Source organism: Talpa occidentalis, unplaced genomic scaffold (assembly GCF_014898055.3).
Source record: "Talpa occidentalis isolate TD23 unplaced genomic scaffold, MPIMG_talOcc4v2.1 talOcc4.15, whole genome shotgun sequence".
Classification (NCBI taxonomy): domain Eukaryota; kingdom Metazoa; phylum Chordata; class Mammalia; order Eulipotyphla; family Talpidae; genus Talpa; species Talpa occidentalis.
In genome coordinates this window covers 56,888,329-56,909,254 of record NW_023601543.1, presented here as the reverse complement: position 1 = coordinate 56,909,254, position 20,926 = coordinate 56,888,329, and the positions used below count along the sequence as shown (strand labels likewise).

Below are 20,926 nucleotides of genomic sequence, written 5' to 3'. Positions count from 1 at the left end.
GCTTGGTTCAGTTCTTTCTTTTTTTTTAAATATTTATTTATATAAGAACTTGGGTACAGACCAGATGTGTGGGAGGGTGAGAGGACTCACCAGAGACAGAACAGGGACCAGAACAGGCAGACTGACGAAATGCACTGCTAAGGGGAGCAGCGGGCGAGACAGGAGAGGTCTGCTTGTCATGTGGGTTGCTCCGAGGCCGGCGGGGATGGAACCAGTACTGCAGAGGCTGCGGACAGCTTCACAGCGCTGTGTTCAACCACCTGCGCCACCAGGGAGGCCCTCAGTTCAGTTCTACGAGTATTGCCTGGCCTCCTCTGTTCTGCTCTGGGGACACCGAGGAAGGAGCTCACAGTCTAGTGGGGAAGACAAATACAGAAAGAATTTCCATGCAGTGTGGTTATTGCAGTTAACAGTGATGGATCCCATGGGCTGTGGGGAACCCAGGACTTGGAAGCCTTTTCAGAGGATACGGTGCCTGAACTGAGTTTTAAAAAATCAGAAGGAGTCAGCCAGGTAATGAAGGGGAAGAGAGGGCAGTCTAATAGGAAAGAGGAGCATTGCAGACATCTGGAAGTGGAAACAGCTAGTGAAAAACAGCTCAGCACATCCGTATTTCATATGTTCAATGAGGATATTCTGACTTTGTCCAGATGGGTTGGTGGCCTTCCATTGATATGATAATTTGACCAATATCTAAAAAGGCAACTTTATGCCCATTAGGTTGAAATATTTGATAAAATGGACAATTACTGCAGACATATAACTTGCCAAAAGTGTCTCGAAAAATGTAACTTGAGTAGTTCTATATCCATTAACGGAAGCTGTAGCCAAAAGTCTTCCCACACAGGAACTCAGGGCTCAGGTGACTTTGCTCATGAGGCACTCAAGGAATAATTCTATTTTTGTGAAAGTAATTTAAAAGTGTATAAAAGAGCATTCTTAATTCATTTGATAGGCCTGATAGAACCTAGATTCTAAAAACTGACGAGTGAAAAGAATATTACAGAACAATCAAAAGAAAATAGATGCATATTTCTGAACTTGACAACTGCCTGTTTTAGTCCATTTTGGCTGCATTATTACAAAAATAATGTAGATTGGTGGCTAATAAACAACCAGCATTTCTCACATTCAGGAGGCTGGAATGTCCAATGCCAAGGAACCAGATTTGTTTTTTTGTGAGGACGAGATTCTGGTTCATTGACAGTGGTCTTCTCATTGTGTCCTCACATAATGAATGGGTGAGAAAACTTTCTGGACTCTTTTTTTTTAAAAAAGATTTTTATTTATTCAGGGGCCTCCCCGGTGGCTCAGTGGTTGAGTGCTGGGCTGCGAAGCTGAGCTGTCTGCAGCCTCTGCAGTGCTGGTTCAATCCCTGGCTGCGGGGGGCGGGGGGGGGATCCCACATGGCGTGACAGACCTCTCCTGCCACGCCCACTGCTCCCCTCAGCAGTGTACTTCTGACTGTTCTGCTCCCCGCTCTGGCTCTTGTGAATTCTCTCACCCTCCCATGCTTCTGACTGTACCCAGTGCATGTATAAATAAATAAATAAATCTTTGAAAAAAAAAAGATTTTTATTTATTCATACAAGAACCGGGGTACAGGCCAGATGTGCGGGAGGGTGAGGACTCACCAGAGACAGAGTGGGAAACAGAACAGGCAGACTGACTGAAATACACTGCTGAGGGAAGCAGCGGGTGATTCAGGAGAGGTCTGCCGCGCCATGTGGGTATCTTCGTGGCCAGCAGGGATTGAACAGGCACTGCAGAAGCTGCGGACAGCTTCACAGCACTGAGCTCAACCGCCTGCACCACCAGGGAGGCACTGGACTCTCTTTTATGAGCATACCAATCCTATTCATGAGGATGGCACCCTCTGAACCTAATAACCTCCCACAAACCCTACCTCTTAATACCATCACTTTGGGGATTAGGTTTCAACATATGAATTCTGAGGGGACACAAACATTCACCTATATAGCACCATGTAAATCTAATATATTAAAAAAAAAGTAGTATTTATTCCAAATCTGCAATATGGTTTGCCATTGAACTCAATCAGCACACTTTACCTCATTAGCAGGTTAAAGGAGAAAGCCCACAATCATCTCAATAGATGAGGATGGGTTAGATAAAATCTGACCATTCATGAGTTAGAAAATCTTAGCAAGCTCTCTTTTTTTTTTTTTAAAGATTTATTTATTTATTTATTTATACATACAAGCACTCGGTACAGTCAGAAGCACAGGAGGGTGAGAGAATTCACCAGAGCCAGAGCGGGGAGCAGAGCAGGCAGAGGACCGAAGCACACTGCTGAGGGGAGCAGGGGGCGGCAGGAGAGGTCTGCACACCATGTGGGACCCTCCTCCGGTGGCCGGGGAGCAGCCGGGGATCGAACTGGCGCTGCAGAGGCTGCAGGCAGCTTCACAACCCAGCGCTCAACCGCTGCGCCACCAGGGAGGCCCTTAGCAAGCTCTCTTAACATAAATAGTATCTACAAAGATTCACAGTAAACTACATATTTAAAAGTGAAATGTTAAGAACTTTGAAATGTGGAAAGGACGCCTGTTAACATTTCTACTCAGCACTGTAGTGGAGGTCCTAGCCAGCACAATAAGGCAAGGGAAGGCAATAAAATATTTAAAGATTGAAAGTGAACAGAATTGTCAAATTTATGGATGATACCACCATGTATGTAGGAAATCCCAGAGAATCCACAATAAATTATTAGAATTATTAAGAACTAAAAATATTTCTGAATACAAAATCTATTTAAAAGTTGATAGCTTTTATATGTTAACAACAAATAAAAGAACATTTTAATAAATATTCCATTTGTGGACTGCTTAGAAATTAGTGAAAGGGAGCAAAAGTTTTTTGGAAGAAAATATAACCTTATTGAAAGTCAATGTCATAAACCTGTCAATCCCTTCTAAAATGTTTTGTGGGCTCAATGAAAATCCAGTCATGATTTCAGTAGATGTGTGTGTGTGTGTGTGTGTCATAAGTTAATTCTTAAATTTATGTGGAAGTGCCAAATAGTCAAGACACCCACGCCTCTTATAGGATATAACAATTAAGATATTGCTGCAAGTGTAGACCAATAGGCCAATGAAAGAATAACAGTCTCAGAAACAGAGCCGCTCATATGTAGACACAAAAAGACCAAGGAGATATCATGAGATCATTGGGAATTGTTGGATTTTCAATGAATGGAATAATTGGTTATATTAGGAAAAAAAATTGGACCCTCTCTCTCAACACAAAAATCTAGGTAGATTCAAAATATAAATGTGAAAGGCAAAATCAAAAAGCTGTAAGAATTGAATATAGGACAACATCTCCATATACTCACAGCAGAAAAAGCTTTTCTTAAAACACGAAAACATTAGCCGTAAATAATCATACAACATTTAATCCCATTAAAATTTAGAAAGTTTATTGATTACAAAAGCACCATAGAGTGAAGACCACAAATTGTAACACAAAGTGGGAGAAGATAAAACATATAACCAATGAAGTGTTCAAACCTAGATCATATTAAAAACTACAAGTTAAAAACCAGCCATGCCAATAAATAGACTATGTTCACAGGATGGAATACTGTACAATGTGAATGGACAGATTCACAAATACGACATTGAACAACAGAAGTCAAATATAAATGGTTATACACTGTATGGCCCATTTACACAAAGTTCAAATCCAGGCAAAACTACTCTATTACTGATGGGAAAATTATAAAGAAAAGCAACGGAATGATTATTGCCAAGTCAGGACAGCGTTTACTTTTGGGATGGGGGGATGTGATTGGAAAGGCACCTAGGGAACTTCTGAAAAATTCAGTAACTGCTTGACCTGGGTGATTGTACATGGTACAATTCATTAATATTCATTAAAATGTAATTCTCTCCAGCAAAAGTAGAGATCACAACTATAACAAACGCAGTGAGATGCGAACTAACATGACTCCGGGACTCCTTCCTTTGCTTTTTGTCCAGACCATGAAGTGCAAGTGGCCATTTACTTCAGAACCTCCCGTGGGATCAGGTCCTTCAGTCCTCAGGGGACAAGAAACTCTCTCAGCCCTGTCTGTGGAAGTCTTGACTTGGGGAATTGCTTATTCTGTATCTCCTGACACCAGCCATGGAAATGGGGACATCTATCTCAAGGGGATGGACAGGATCTGCCATTTTGTCTTCAGACGTTGGAGTCTATCTCCCCTTGAATCTCATTCACACCCACAATAACTCAGGGCACGTGGTTTTAGAGCCTGGCAGACCTCATCCAAGAGCCAGAACGCCAAGGCCTTGCTGTGTGACTTTGGGCAAGTCAAGTCACTGGTCCTCTTGGAACCTCAGTTCCTCATTCATAAAAGGGGCTAAAGAGCACTGGGCTTTGGAGAGATGTGTAATGGCCTCACACATGACAACAGTGGATTGATATAGTAGTCTGTGTACAGGGTGGGCAAGAGGAGGGACTCTGGAGTGTTACCGTCCAGGTCTAAATAGCTGCCATGTCATGTCACATGATGAGAAGTGACGCAAGTGCTCTGTGCCTCCATTTGTTCCTCTGTCATCAGGGATGATAGCTTTTCTCCTCACAGGGTTATGGTAAGGGTTGAATGAGATAACATGTCACCGTGGGCACAGCGCAAGTATAGTGCAAACGTCAGCTGTTAGCAGTTCTTTGTAGAACAGGCCCCACGGTTTAGGATGTGGACATCTTTAAGGGGTCATTTTTCTGCCTGTCACGCACCCCCTCTGTCATGACTGCTGGTGTCCCCACACCAGAGCCACAGAGGTGGACAGGGTGGTGCTCACCCTCAAGGGGAGCAAAGTGCCCATCCCATTGGGGGAGAATGTCAAGGATTCGTTAAGATTGAGAGATTCATGTAATAATAACAATAACAACACCAGCAGTATTTTCCTCAGTTACTCTGTGCCAGACACTGAATGATTACCCAAATCAAGCCTTGCCCCCACCAACTCCACCAGGATAAATTGTCCTTTAATCACTGGTATACACATGAGGAAACAGGCCCTAGAGCACAGTTCTCTGCAGGGGCCTCCTAACCTCCCTTCCCCTCCTCCACGTTGTCACTAGGCCCAGCATCTAGATAGCACTGGCCCCTCTTATTTGTCCTCAGCTCCCAGCCCTCCCACCTAGCCATCACCCAGCCACATCCTACCCTCCACTTCCCTTTCTGGATGTCTGTGGCCTGGGGTGAGTCCAGGGCCAGACTTGAACTTCAGCGCAGCTCAGTCAAGGACAGCATGTTACGGTGATGCCCGCCTTTGCCAGCTGGGTACATCTCATCTCTAACACAGGGAAGGCCTCAGAGAAGATGTGAGATGGAGGTTTAATCATTCACCCCTGGCCTTAAACATTTACCCCTGCGGGTTAGGGGGTGGAGGTGGGGGTGGGGACAGTCACAGGCCCCCGGATGCATGAGCCCCAGGGCTGAGTGTCCCAGAGTCTCCATCTTTGTGTGTGGGGGGCTGCCGTCAGTCCAGGGTTAGCTCTACCCCTTCCTCGTGGACGACCCTGTCTTAGTTTTGTTTTGTGGTTCTACAGATGTCCTTCCTGCCCCTCCTGTCCTTCCTCCTGTCAGAAGCTCATTTCCGTGGTTAAAGAGAAGTTGTACAATTTTACTATTCTTTTCTCCTTGAAAAATTTGGATTTTAGGCTGTTTGCCCCAAGTTGGAAGGGCTCTGTGGCCTAGATCCCAGGGCAGGTTGGACAACAGCTTGGCCTGTTCCAAAGGCACAGCCCTGGATCCCAAAGGCCTGGGGAGCAACCCCAAAAGAGCCTGGGGTTTTAGGAAAGGCTCTGAAGTTCCTACTCAGGTGCTGGGCAGCTGCCAGCTCTGCCTGCACCCAGTCCCCCATCCTCCTGCCCCAGGGCCTGCATGCTGGGTCTGCAACCCCTGGCTGGGGTGAGTAGATGCACTAGGGCTGCTAGCCTGGGGGAGACACAAATAGGGGGAGCCCTTCAGAGGAGGAGGCAGCAGACAAGCTCAGTATGGCTTGAGGGGATGTCAGACTGTGGGATGAGGATCTGCCCACTCACCACCGCCACAGCCCTGCTGGGCATCTGCCCACCCTGTTCCTGTCCTCCCCAGACCCCAGTCTCCTCCCTGCACCTGGGGACAGTCACACTCCCCATTCAGGGATGCTCATGAATGCAGGGGTCCTGAGGCCTTGAGAAAGCAGATTCAGCCCTGGAGGAGGAGGAGCAGTTGAAGGGGGGGGGAGGGGGGAGGAAGGACTCACTTGGGCTCTTCAGGGGCTGCCTCCCTGAGGTGCTGGGGCAGCCTGCGTGGGGGAGCGCAGAGAGAGACCCGAGCCAGGACCAGGTCAGGTCGTCTGCAGTGCTCTGCGGTGGCCAGCCTCCTGTGTCACTGGCTCCTTCCTGTCTGTCCTCATCTCTGCCCACAGGGAGCTCAAGAGGAGCTCAGTGAGGTCATTGCCTCACTGGTTACTGGACCCACCTGCAGGGATTGGAGCCAGGCGCAGGAGCCGCCAGCACAGCAGCCAGGTCGGCAGAGCGCAGTTATCCCAACAGTGGCTCATGCGGCCTAAATGACCGATGATGTGTCATTTATTACAGCCAGAGTTTACTCAGGCGTTCTCCTAGCGGGTGCTTAGGTAGCGTTTGGTTAACTTCTTTGCCACCTAAACTAGCTACGGTGAACATTCCTTTTTAAAAAAATATTGATAGTTAACAATATTTGTGTACTGAAAGTTCTCACCACAGAAAAGTAACTATGTGAAGTAATTAACTGAACTTATTGTGGTAATCACCTCACAGTGTATGTGTAAAGCAAATCATTGCATTATGCCTTACATTACACAATGTTACATGTCAATTATATCTCAATAAAACTGGGAAAAAACATTTTTAAACTTGCTATATTTTTCTTAAAATAATAATTTATCCTTTTAGGTGTGGTAACATCGGGATTCTCTCCATTAGGAATGGCCACCGAGGATGCCCTCCATCAAATCACCCGCAGTCCACCACCAGAGTCCACTGTGCTTCCTTCTCTCTTTGTGCCCACCCCCCCACACCCTACAGTGAACATGCTTGCACATATATGATATGGCAAAGCTCATGTACTAACACTATTGGTAATAGCAAAAAGCTGGGAACAACCCAATTATACATCCACAGGAAAGGCACAGTGTTACATTAACACAATGGAATACTGCACACCACGAGAAGGAATAAATAAACCGCACACGAAGTGTTAAGTGAAAGAAGCAAGGTACAAAATAGGGCATGGCATAGGAACCCCTTTATAGAGATCAAAAGCAAACAAAACTAGTGTTTACGGATGGTCTCACTCAGCAGGAATCTAGAAAACTTAAATAAGGGACCAGGAAAATGAATAACTATAAGAAAGTGAAAATCAAAATCAACAAAAACTATAAACCAGAGACACTTTTTGGGGGTGGGGGGCGGGAGGGGAGGGATTGGGGTCAGAATGGGGGGGTTGCAATTGTATGGGGAATATAAAAATAAAATTTATTATTAAAAAAAAACTACAAAAAAACTAGTGTTTAGGCATACATACACCTGTGTTAAATGTTTTACTGAAAAAAAGGATTCTCATTTGCTTGATTGGCAATTAAAAAATTATCATATAGTAAAATTGAGTGTGGGGGTTCTGTGAGCTTTAACATATGCACAGGTTCATGGAACCACCACCAAATTCAGGATACTGATTCTTCCATCACCCTACAGAATTCCCTCATGCTGCCCCTTCATAGTTACACCCTCCCCCCAAATCCTAAGCCCCTGCAACATTTTAACAATATGCTTTTTCAGAATGTCATGTCAATGTAATAACACAGCCTGTTAACTTTCGAGACTGCATTTTTGCTCAGCATAATTCCATCGAGTTTCCTCCAAGCTGTCGAGTGTATCAGTGGTTTATTCTTTTTATTACAGAGTAATATTCCATTGCATGGATGTAGCACAGTTCATTTATCTCATGAAGGACATTTGGGTTGTTTCCAGTTTTTGGTGATTATGAGTAAAACTGCCATAAACACTTGGATTTTTGTGTGAACAGAAGTTTTCCCTACTTTAGTGTAAATATCCTAGGTGTCCACTTGTTTAGATACCATTTGTTGAAAAGACCATCCTTTTCCCACTGAACTGTCCACACAAATATGACCAGTTCACATTTTACAAAAGTGTGTCTATTCCTTTGTTAATAGTACTCTGTCTTAAATACTGTAGCTTTATAGTAATTCTTAAAAATCTTGACGTAAACATCCTTATAGTAATTCTTTTTTTTTTGAAAGCTGTGATTTTTTTTAAAGATTTATTTTATTTTTATGCATACAAGAACTGGGGTTACAGGCCAGAGGTGCAGGTGTGTGTGTGTGAGAGGATTCACCAGAGACAGAGTGGGGAACAGAACAGACAGACTGAAATACACTGCTGATGGGAGCAGCGGGTGAGATAGGAGAGGTCTGCTGCGCCATGTGGGTAGCTCCCTGGCCGGGGATCGAACACGTGCTGCAGTGGCTGCGGTTAGCTTCATAGGTTGTGTTTTAACCCCTCGTGCCACCAGGGAGGCCCTGTAGTAATTCTTAAAAAAATTTTGTTCTTCCTTTTCAAAATTATTTTGACAATTCAGTTCCTCTGTTTTTCCACGTATATTTTAAAATAAATAGTCTGTGTCTACAAAAACAAACAAACAAACGAACAAACAAACAAACAAGCAAGCAAAAGACCAACACCCTCCAGAGATTTTGACCAGAACTACATTAAATCTGTAGAGCTATTTGGGGATGACAGACATCTTAATCTATACTGAATCTGTCAACCCACAAACTCAGTATGTCTCTTCATTTATTTAGGTCTTTTCTTTCAGCAGCTTCTTGTAGTTTTCAACATCCATAGGCCCTGCACATGTTTTGTTTGATTTTTTTGAGGAGTTATTGTAAAACAGTATTGTGTGTGTATTTACAAAATTTTGGTTTTCATTGCTCATTGTTAATATATTGAAATGCGTTCAGTTTTGATTTGTTGGACTTGCAGTCTGCATTGTTGCTAAACTTACTCATCATTCTAATATTTTACTATTTTTTATAAATTAATGGGATTTTCTATGTAGATAATCATGTCATTTAGAATGGGGTTGTTTTATTGCCTCCCTCTCAACTGTAAGGCAGTTATGTCTCTCTCTTTTTTTTTCCTTATTGAACTGGCTAGGGCTTCCAAACAATATTAAACCACAAGGGTGAGAAGGGATATTTTTTCTTGATTTCCAGAGTTAGCATTGAGCATCTAATGAACTGTGCTGGTAGAGAACACTGCACATGTTATCACAGTTGGTTGCTGGAGAGATGAGACGTGTAACTCCACTGGGAAAGGGCTCCTAGAAGCTTGTGCTGCTTTCCTTTCGGCTTCACCCCAAGCATTTCCCCCCTTGGCTGACTTTGCTTAGTACCCAGGAGTTGCGATAAATCTTAGCCATGAGTATAGCTATATCTGGGTGCTGTGAATCCTCTTTGGAAATAATTGAACTGGGGGTGGTACTGAAGACCCCCAACACAAGTGTATATACATTGTGTATTATTATGCATCCTTGTGAATTTTCCTAATTTTAAATCTCTCTATTGCTGATAATTTTCTTTGTTCTGTAATCTACTTTGTCATATCTTAATAGGGTCCCTTGAGTTTTCTTTTTCTTGGTGTTTATCTGGTATATCTTTTTTAGTCCTTTTATTTTAACTTAACTATATCATGACATTTGAAATGAGTTTATTGTAGATCTAGTTGTGTCATGTTTCCTTTAGAAAAGCAAAACAAACCAGAACAACCTAAACTTACAACCTGAGGCTTTTAATTGGTATTTTAAAAAATTCAACAAATCTTTACTGAATGCCTGTTATGTGACAGATATTGTTCCAGGTACTTGGAATACATCAGAGAACAAAACACAGATCCCTGCCCTCCTGAAGCTGACAGTCTAGCACCTGATCACGTCACCTGCACGCTGCCTGTGACCCTTGGCAAGTCACTGAACCACTCGGGAGGTATGTCCTCAGCTGCCCTGAATATAGGGAAATAAGCAGGCCGGGCTCAGACATGGGTAAGGTGCCTGGTGCGCTGTGGATGCCAAAAAGGACATCTTCCCACCCCCCCAAGACAGGGCTGGAAGTTGACTTTTAATAAATACAAGGGGAAGAGGCAGAGGGATTTGAGTGGTTGGTCTGGGTACTTTTGCACCAGGGTTGGGACTGGCCTCACAAACTGCTGCTACTTGGTGGCCACCTTGCTGGCCTTCTCTGTAGGTGCCAGTGCCTCCCCTTTGCCTTCTCTTTGACCTCCAGGGCCGACTCAACAAGGGTTTTGGAGGGGGCCTTACCTTGTAAGCCGGCCAAGATGTATTCAAAACCCATTATGGTTTTAGTCCCATTGCTTCTGAACCTGGTGCGACCAAATTCCTGGACAGCTCTAGGGATGCCAGCAAGTTCGAAGAGACCCAGGCTTCCCGACAGATTTCAGTCCAGCCACTGTTATCAGAGTTCACACAGTAAACACACTGTTCTTCCACCTCCATCAGCCGGGTGTGGTGGATGGTCTGGTTCTGTGGGTCCATAGCAGAGTCCTCCAGTTTGTACACCGAGTGAACAACACTGGCAGGAGACAGTTGCTCTGCCCAGTGGGGCATCCTGCAGCTCTTGACCAGGAGTCTCCGGGACTGGACTTCTGGTCAGGGGTCACCTCCTGGTGGACTGTGCCTTCTGTCAAGACATGCTTGCTATGGGGTTTTGGGTACCACTGCCGAAAGGCAGAGAACGCTTGGTCCTAGGACCTCGGGAGCACGCTCTGGCCCAGAGGACACTTCATCGTCCTGGCCATGCGGGCTCAGCAGCCTTGCAGCATGAGAGGTGCGGAGCCTGGGCTGCACAGGGAGGCTGGGCTGGTTGTGTGCATGCCCGCCAGGCTCGCAGCTCAATGACCACCTGGCTGCATCCAATCTGCCCTTGCTATGAGTTTAAATCACTTGCATTTAATGTAACTACTAGTATATTTTGATTTATGTGTACCATTTGATCATGTTTTCAGTTTCTTCCCTCTGACTTTTGCCTCTGCTTTCTTGCATTCCTTTGAATTATTTTAAAGTCTTTTAGTATTTATTCAAAATTTATTGTTTTTATATATATATATATTTCCCATACAATTGCAACCCCCTTATTTTGACCCCAATCCCTCCCCTCCCCGCCCCCCACCCCCCATAGAGTGTCTCTGGTTCATAGTTGTTTGTTGATTTTGATTTTTACTTTCTTATGGTTATTCTTTTTCCTGGTCCCTTATTTAAGTTTTCTAGATTCCTGCTATGAGTGAGACCATCCGGTATTTTCCTTTTTCTTTCTGACTTATTTCGCTGAGCATGATCCCTTCCAGCGCCATCCATGTTGCTGCAAATTGCATGTGTTTATCTTTTTTGAATGCTGATTTATTGTTTTTGACTATCTCTGTATACTTTTTCACGTGATTAGGCATGAAAATACACATACATAACTCTTCACGGACTACCGAGAATCAGTATTTTCACCATTTTACAATGAGGGGAGCAGCAGGCGAGACAGGAGAGGTCTGCTGTGTCATGTGGGTCACCTCCCTGGCCGGGAATCGAACTCATGCTGCAGTGGCTGTGGATTGCTTCATAGTGCTGCGTCTTAACCTGTTGCGCCACCAGGAAGGCCCCCGATGTTTAATTTTTTGCTTTCAATATATTTTAATTAATCCCAAAGCTGAATAGTCTCTTATATTTGGTCACATGTCTACCTACTTCTGTTTCTCTTCTTTCCTGGTGTTTGAAGTTTGCCTTCTGTGTGAAGAATTTTGATTGCAATTCTTTTAGGTCTGCTAGTAACACATTCTCTTTGTTTTCCTTCATTTGTAAGTGTTCTTTTCACACATTCGTTCCTGAAGAATATTTTGTTGGATGTAGAATTCTGTCTCGACACTCTTTTCTTTCAGCACTTGGAAAATGTTGAGAAACTTCCCTCTGGCCTCCACCATGTCTGATGAGAAATCTGTAGCCATTTGGATAACTGTTCCCCTAGAAGTAATCAGTCCTTTTTCTCTGTCAGCTTTCAAGAATTTTTTTCTTTTTTAGTTATCAGCAGCTTCATTATGATGTGTCTGGGCATGGATTTCCTTTGATCTTCCTGTATGGTGTTTATTGAGCTTATTGAATCTATGGGTTTACCTATTTTGCCAAATTTGTGAAGTTTCAGCTATTATTACTTCAAAAATATTTTTAATCACCTAGGCTTTCACTTCTCCTGGGATTCCGGTGATTAAAATTATAGATGTTTTAGTATTTTCCCACAAGTCCCTGGGGTTATGTTTGTTTTTCTTTCAATCTTTTTTTCTGAGTTGTTCGGGTTGAATAACTTCTACTGATCTATCTTCAGGTTCATTAAATATTTTTCATCTCTATTTTGCTATTGAACACATCCAGCGAGAGTTCTACTCTATGTGGTTGTATTTTTTCACTTCTAAAACTTTCATTTGTTTCTTTAACTATTTTCTCATTTTTGGTGCCAGTGCTTTCTAATTTTACATTTATTTAAAAAGTGTTCATGATTGCTCACTTAAGTATTTTTACAAGCTGCTTTAAAGATGCAGATAATCTGAACACTGTCATCCTTTCTGCATTAGAGTCCACAGATGGTCTTTCCCAGATCAAGTGAGATTTTCCTGGTCCTTCATATTCTGAGTAATTTTGAATTTATATGTTATGCATGTTAAACATTAGATTGTGAGACTCTTGGTCTTACGTAAATACTATGGAGTATGTTGCTGTTTCTGTTTTAGCAGGCATTTTGTTTTTTTGCACCAGCAGCCACCATAGCTTTTGTTGATCTGGCCGGCTGGGACAAGGGTCGGCTTTGGTGGGCATGGGTTTGGTTGAAAATGCAGCAGGTCTTGGGGGCAGTTATTTGAGGTATCTGAGACATGGGAGCAACTGGAACTGCTGACAGTGGGCTGAGTAGGGAGTCCTCAGTGACGCCCAGGTAAGAGAGTGGTGAGCTGCCCCCACACAGCGAGCCCCACGCAGCAGACCCTATGCAGTGTACTCGTACGCAGCATGTCCCCCACCATACCCCATGCAGCATATCCTATGCAACGTGACCCCCAGTGAGCCTCTATATAGTATATCGTATGCAAAGTGCCCCACACAGTGTACCCCTGCATAGTATATCCTACACAACGTGACCCCTAGTGAACCCCTACGTAGTATATCACACTCAACGTGCCCCATGCAGCGTACCCCTACGCAGTATATCCTACGCAACGTGACCCCCCGTGAACCCCTGCGTAGTATATCCTACGCAACGTGCCCCACACAGTACACCACAGGTAGCAGAAATTACGCAGCGTGCCCCACGCAGTGCACGTGGGACGCAGTGCGCATGCGCAAACCGAATGACTTCTGGTTGCGCGCACGCGCAGTTGAGCACTAGCGTCCGGCGCCGAGCTGTGTGAGGAACGTTTTACCGACTCTCCGTCTTGAGTCTTTTTTGCTAGCTGATACGTAGAGGGTAGGTTCCTGGGCTAGTCCTCTGAGTTGATATGTGAGTGAAAGTGGGGTGTAAACCAGCGGGTTTTGGGTGGGTGTGGGGAGGCGCTATTTGTGGTCTCTGAGCAGAGGGACCTCGAGGTTGGTGTCCTGGCCGCCATTATGCTTGTTTGTCGTCGTCGAGGTGAGGCCCGAGCAGGGGGAGATGGTGGGTCATGGGGAGTGGGGGTCCGATGCAGGCGGGGTAAATCTTGGCGGGGGGGCATTATTTTAAGTATCTGATTTCTAGAGGTGCCTGTAATGGCCAACAGCACAGATTCTGGAGACCTCAGTGGGGCCCGTGATGGGGGTGGAGGGTGAAGGAGGGCCTAGAAACTGCGGGGTGGAGGGATGAAGGAAGGGCCTAGAACCCGGGGGCAGGGTGGAAGGAAAGGCCCAGAAACCGGGAGGCGGGGTGAAGGAAGGGCCTAGAAACCGGGGTGGGGGTCGTCTGTGGAGGGATGAAGGATGAAGGAAGGTCTAGGAACAGGGGGGAGGGATGAAGGGGTGAAGGAAGGGCCTAGAAACTGGGGGGCCGGGTGTGAAGGAAAGACCTAGAAACCGGTGTGGGGGGGGCTGGAGGGGTGAAAGGAAGGGCCTAGAAACGGGGGGGTGTTGTGTTGGAGGGGGTGAAGGAAAGGTCTAGAAACTGGGGTTGGTGGAGGGGTGAGGAAGGGCCCTAGAAACCGGTGGGGGGCTGGAGGGTGAAGGAAAGGCCTAGAAACTGGTGGGGGGGGACGGAGGGGTGAAGGAAGGGCCTAGAAACCGGGGGTGTGGGGGGTGTGTGTGGAGGGGTGAAGGAAAGGTCTAGAAACCGGGGGGCATGAAGGGGTGAAGGAAGGGCCTAGAAAACCGGGGTGTGTGTGGGTGGTGAAGGAAAGTTCTAGAAACCCAGGTGGGGGGAGGGGTGAAGGAAGGGCCTAGAAACGGGCGGGTGGTGGGGGCAGGGGAGGGTGGGGGAGGGTGAAGGAAGGGCCTAGAAATCGGCGTCGTGGGGGGAGGGGTGAAGGAAGGGCCTAGAAACCGGCGGGGGGGGGGGGAGGGTTCGGGGGGGGTGTCGGTGGGGGGAGGGGTGAAGGAAGGGCCTAGAAACCTGCAGGGTGGGGAGGGGTGAAGGAAGGGCCTAGGTGGTAGCTTTGAGATTTGAGCGGCTCCAAACCGAGTCCAAGGGAGGTGCGTGCACATTTGTTTTTATCGCAGCCTTTCACTAGAGTGTGGAAAGCCACCGGCGGTGTGTAAATGAATGAGTGTGGGAATGTTCCAGTAAGACTGGGAAGGGGGCCGACCTTACTGAAGTAAGAGTATGTCAAAAGTAGTACTCAAGCCGCCGCTGGTATTTACTTAAATGTCTCCATTTGGAGAATCAAGTTGTGAAGCCAAAGTTTATCAGAAATGTGTTCATGTCATTTTACGGTGATTTCTTTGTTGGCTTTGCCATGACAAAAACCTGTATTTGCAAGTTGCCAGATTTGGTCTGATTGAAAAGCAGGCACAATTATTTATTTATTTATTTTTTATTTTTTGGTGGGACGAACCGGCGCTGCAGAGGCCGCGGGCAGCCTCCAACGGCTGTGCCACCAGGGGAGGTCCCACAATTAATTATTTTGAAGGCGGGGTAGGATATGTCACTAGTTGGCCATAGAAGTAGTCAGATACACTTACCCATTTAAGTGCATTTTCCAAATCACAATTTTCTGTTTTCAGTGTGAAATATGAGTGAGCAATTGAAGACACCATTTAAACTTAGAGGAGGAGATGATGATAAAGTACCTTTGCTGCCTGAGCTTGTGGGGGTAAGTGCTCTGATAATTAATGTTTATTAGAAGTTAATTTTTGTGGAGCCGTGGAGCTAGTACAGATAGACTGAAAAAGGGTATTTTACGGTGACAAGACACATTGATTCAGGACATTTTGGTGTTGCTTGAATGGATGCTGTTACGTTCTGGGGAAATATACCTCATGCCTTCTGACACTTATTAACAACAGATTGCACAATCTATCGGAGGAGAAACATTAAGAATGTATTACACAAAGAATATATTATTAAATACCTTTATATTTACTTATGATTAAATTTCCCTGTGCATTCTTTATATCATTAATATACATCAATAACAAAACTTTTATTTGCACACACTGCTACGCCACTCAGCCTACTGAGCAACCTCAAAAAGAGGAACCACCAACTGAGATGGAGGCTGTTAAGCCTGGTCAAGACAAAAAGGATGGAGCATCTGTGATTGAAGGTGAGGGAGAGAGAACAATGCTGTGTGTGTGAGAGAGAGCAGAGCATCATGATATACCATTAACAGAAGGAAAGAAAACAGTAGAAAGTGATCTCAAACATTGCTTGAAAATTGGCTGGAAAAGTTAAGAGTATTGTTTGCAGTTTAGGGCAATCCCTCACTATAATACATTTCTCCCATTTTGTAAATTAGAAAATTGAGCACAAGGATTGTTTATCAAAGAACATTTGAATACTAAATAACAAAATTTGTATTTCATTCCAAAGTTTGTATCTTTCTAACAAGTTTTTGTAAAAAATGTTTTTTTCTTAAAATGATTAAAACTGACATATCTGTTACAATGTAGCTTAATACTGGACCAGGAATAGAGTTTAGTGGAGTAGGATAGACTCCAAAAATGAGTGAATGATGATGGTCGTTTCTGTAATTTTTTATATGTTAGTTTGATAAAAGCTGGATAATTCAGGATCTTGCATATAGATAAGCTGGTTTGGTTTGACAGCTTCAAGTGACTTTTAAAAGGTGGTTAAATCTTTCTATGGTCAGGAAAAAAACAAGATTGTCTTAAACTTAAATTATTTCTCCCAGATGTATAGTTTTTTAGAAAAGATAAATTTTTGCATAGGGTATAGGGCAGAGGTGTGGGAGTGAGAAGTTCTCCAGAGACGGGGGGGGGGGGGGGGGGGCGGTAGGGGAGAAGACAGGACAGGCAGATCTACTGAAATACACTGCTGAGGGGAGCAGCAGGCAAGACAAGAGAGGTCTGCTGCACCATGTGGGGTAGCTCCCAGGCTGGGATTGAACTCAGGACATAGAGGTGATAGTGTTGAGACTTCACCCCTAGGCCACTAGGGAGGCCCTATATAGCATTTTGAAGCAAAACATACTATTTTTTTTTTAAAGATTTTTATTTATTTATTTATTTTTTATTTAGTTTGTTTGTTTGTTTGTTTTGTTTATACATGCACTGGGTACAGTCAGAAGTGCGGGAGGGTGAGAGAATTCACCAGAGCCAGAGCGGGGAGCAGAGCAGGCAGAGGGACCGAGGTACACTGCTGGGGGGAGCAGTGGGCGGCAGGAGAAGTCTGCGCGCCATGTGGGATCCTCCTCCGGTGGCCGGGAAGCAGCCGGGGATCGAACCAGTGCCGCAGAGGCCGCGGGCAGCTTCGCAACCCAGCACTCAACCACTGCGCCACCTGGGAGGCCCGCAAAACATACTATTAAGGCCACTTACCAGAGATTTCCAGACTATGACAGACAACAGTGGCTATTTCTTTTCATTCCCCTTCCTTTATTCTCACTGCAAGACAGTATCTTTGCTGTTATTCGCTGATAATTTTGCTACCTATGGTACTTTTTCTAAGTGGAATTCAGGCTTTTTCCCCCTTCTACCTATCGTTTATTGTTATCTACTCATGTAACTTGCTAAGTACTAATGAAATGGGATTCAGCCTCAAATTCACTGTCTAGTCAGACTTAGATAAGTATAATGACAGGTACAAAGGAACACCTAAGTAGTTTGAGGGCAGTTTGGGGAAAGGGTAGTAAAACCTTGCTTTACTAGTTTCTGGTAACATACTTCTGAAATAATGTGATTTTTATGCATAACATTATCATACTAGTCGTACTCTAAGGGTTTTGTTTAATATTGAGTGAACTAATTATTCATTTCCTTGTTAATATCATGTTTTCTTTCTTAAATTGATAACCTTTTTATTTGTAAGACCGTGATCTGGAAGCTATTAAGCAGGAGCTGACTCATCCAAGAACTGGACGTGATCGTGGAGGTGAGCCTCATGCCAAGGGGAGGAGCCTGATTAATCTGGAGCCCATTAAAATGCCGGAGTTAGGTACGTTACCATTAAGCAATCAAATTATAATAAATCTTTTCTATAGCCTTACGTTTATAGTATCATAGAAGCAACATTATTGCTGCTTTAATAACTTCCTATATACAAAGATTAATTGAAATAAAGTTCATACTTCAAATGTCTGAGTCAGAAAATAAGGTACAGAAACAAATGTAGTTAAAGCCATAGTGAATTATACAATATGAAAACATTTTCTTCTAAGTTCTTTAATCAACAGCTAATAATTCTCAGATATTTCATAGAGATCTGCTTTTAACAAATAATGTAATTCATTTGTAACCTCAGTTTGTATAAAATAGACTAAAATAGAGACTGAAATAGATTGTAGTATCAGCTCTCCCATAATTTATGTGACTGGGGAAAGTCCTTAGCTTCTAAACCCATCTCTATGCTTTTAAAAACAGTGAATTCAAATCAGATATTTAAAAATCATACTAAATTCTGATTTTTGTATACTCCGATTCTGTTGGCTAGAATACGAATAAAATCTGCTTCACGTGATTTGTTTTTATCATAAATCATCAGACCCTGACTTGAGTCAAATTACAACATCTGAATTGATGTTTGTTTTTCTGTATGGTATGGAATCCTGAATGTCTGTCTTAAGGTTTTGTGAAATTCTGAGTTCTTTGGCTCTTAAAAAATAAAATGCTTTTAAACCCCTTCCCTGAAGGAAGCCTCAAGTGACTGAATAATAAAAATAATCAAGGGATAGTCTAGTTTCATTGGCTGATCAAGTAGTCAGTGATGTTGGAGGTAGGTGTAGTAGTAAGATACTTCAGCAAAGCACACTCCTTTTCTCCATGGTCAGTCTTAATGAGTTACTGTTCCTAATAAAATTTTGACATGCTTAATACCTGTAACCATGTCAGATGTGTTGTGAAGTTTCCACCTTGAGGCATTAGTTGATAAAATTTGAAGTTCAAAGACCGTAACTGAAGTGCTTGAGTAATCAACTTAAGTGTGTTTTATGCATGTTTTCCAAATTGCTGACCACTAAAAATTACACAGCTGAATTTAAAGGGAAACACTTGATGTTTAGGGAAGAAATTGCCCTCCATTAGTATTCTAAATGTTTTTTTTGAAGGGTGGGAGTATTCTAAATGTTTTTACTGTACAGTCCTCATCCATTTCATTAGACTATTTGCATTAAAAGAATAGTTTTCTGTCTGCATTCAGGTACTTACTGAACATGGCTCATAGGTTTAAGTATATGTTATTAAGAAAGATAATGAAAAATACCAGATGGTCTCACTAATAGAAGGAATTTAGAAAACCTAAATAAGGGATCAGGAAAAAGACTAATTATAATGTAAAAATCAAAATCAACAAGCAACTATAAATCAGAGACACACTATGGGGTGGGGTGGGGGAGAAGGGAGTAGGATCAAAACAAGGGTGGTAGGAATTGTACGGGGACTATAACCAGGATGAAAATGCATACATTGTACAAAAATGAAAAATGATTTAAAAAATATATAAAATAAAGAAGAAAGATAATGAATTGCATCAGCATACAATATTAAAAAAAAAAACCTAAGGGAAAAGGAAGGAGATACTTAATAAAAGATAGGTATTAATCATTAGAAAAAGGAAAAAAATTATCCAACAAATAAGAGATTGCTCTTTTAGAAAATCTCTAAATGGAGAATCCACTAGTTTAGATAACATTGAATAAACACATACTTAAGTATATGCAAAAAAGAAGTATGAAACGAGACACTTAACAAGCATTGAATATATTATATATTAATATATTTGACTTCTAAAGTTTTTTTCTCTCTGCACCCACCCTCCCCCTTTTTTAAGCCAGACTTTGAGAAATGGCACTATTTTTCCTCCACAATTGGATGTTACCTTTGATGGCAGTGGCTTAAAACTAGTGTGACTATATAATATTTTTGTACAAACGGCAATGCTTTTGTGCAAACTGCAGTCACTGTTCATAATAACAGGAGTATGAGTGAAAATGGGGCAAATGGTCACCCTGTTTAAAATGACCATATTATGGCTAAACTAGCACACAGAAACAGTTTTGCACTTTTACACAATAGAGCCAAAACAAATGGGATAGTGGCTTACATATTTATGCAATTCTAAGTATGGCATTACTATTTTAGATGTCCTGTAGTCAGAATTTTTTTTCCAGTTAAAACAAATGATAATTACGAAAGGTTCTTTAGATTTTTCATTTGTTGTTTGGTTGGATTTTACTAAAAGCATACAGATTTTTTTCCTTCTACATAAAACTACCTCTGTGAATAGATTAACTAGTTTTAATCTTTTCTGCCATTGAATATTTTCTGTTGCTTTGTAAACTAAAAAGTGTGCTGTGTTCAACAAATATTATTAATGTGCCTGAAAATCTACCTTTAAAGTCTCTGCAGAGGTTTAACTGGCTGTAAGCCAAAGATTCACTTTTAAGGTTCTGGTTTTAGTTCATTTTATAAAACAAAAACTGTAGTATCCCTCATATGCGTCTAGCATCATCTAAACACAGTTCGGTTATGTAATGTTCCCATCTTATATGTCTTACAGATGAAGAGCAGCTGAAGTTCTAAATGGAGACCAACTGAGACCAATACATGCTACTACTCATACTATGTTGGAAATCTCACTATTAAAAATGTCTCAATAAAGGTTTTGTGCTCAGAAATCTTGTACATCTTTTTTTTTTTAGATTTACTACTATTTGATGCCACTGAAAAACATATTTTTGAAATTCTGTTTTGAGCTATTCTGTTATGAACGTAGTTTTATATATTCTGTTATGAAATTCTGTTATGAACGTAGTTTTATATATTGATTTTTCTATCGAGCAACTTTGCGAAATATCATTTTAAAAGCATCTTTACATCCTTTTCAGTTTTTGACATACATAGTCATATCATCTTTGAAAAACAATTTTTTCCTTGTCATTTTAAACATAGTTTGTTTCATTTTATGGCATTGGATACTCACCCAGTAGTACGATGTTGAATAGAACTGGTGATAGTGGACATGCATCTTATTGATCAGAAAAGGAAAAGTGAAATTTCACCATGAAGTTTACTGTAACTTCTTTGTAGATAGTACTTTTTCAGAGTAGTCGTTCCATTTCTAGTTTACTAATAAGCACATTTATCTTAAATACATTGAATTGTATCAAACAGCACATTAAGATTACCACATGATCCCCCCCCCCCATTAATCTGTTGATACGGTGAATT

The 20,926-nt window shown here is 42.6% G+C and overlaps 1 protein-coding gene and 1 pseudogene across 1 annotated transcript; one reads left to right on the top strand and one right to left on the bottom strand.

Annotated features, from left to right (window-relative positions):
* Nucleotides 1–10,281: 10,281 nt before the first annotated feature.
* On the bottom strand, nt 10,282–10,887 carry LOC119245670 (PRELI domain-containing protein 1, mitochondrial-like; annotated as a pseudogene).
* A 2,581-nt stretch (nt 10,888–13,468) lies between these two features.
* On the top strand, nt 13,469–20,367 carry LOC119246714 (P antigen family member 3-like). Its single transcript, XM_037513063.2, has 5 exons — nt 13,469–13,583; nt 15,305–15,393; nt 15,753–15,846; nt 17,571–17,696; nt 20,256–20,367. Exons 2-5 carry the CDS (start codon nt 15,313–15,315, stop codon nt 20,276–20,278), a joined length of 324 nt encoding a protein of 107 aa, XP_037368960.1. The 5' UTR covers nt 13,469–13,583; nt 15,305–15,312; the 3' UTR covers nt 20,279–20,367.
* Nucleotides 20,368–20,926: the final 559 nt, after the last annotated feature.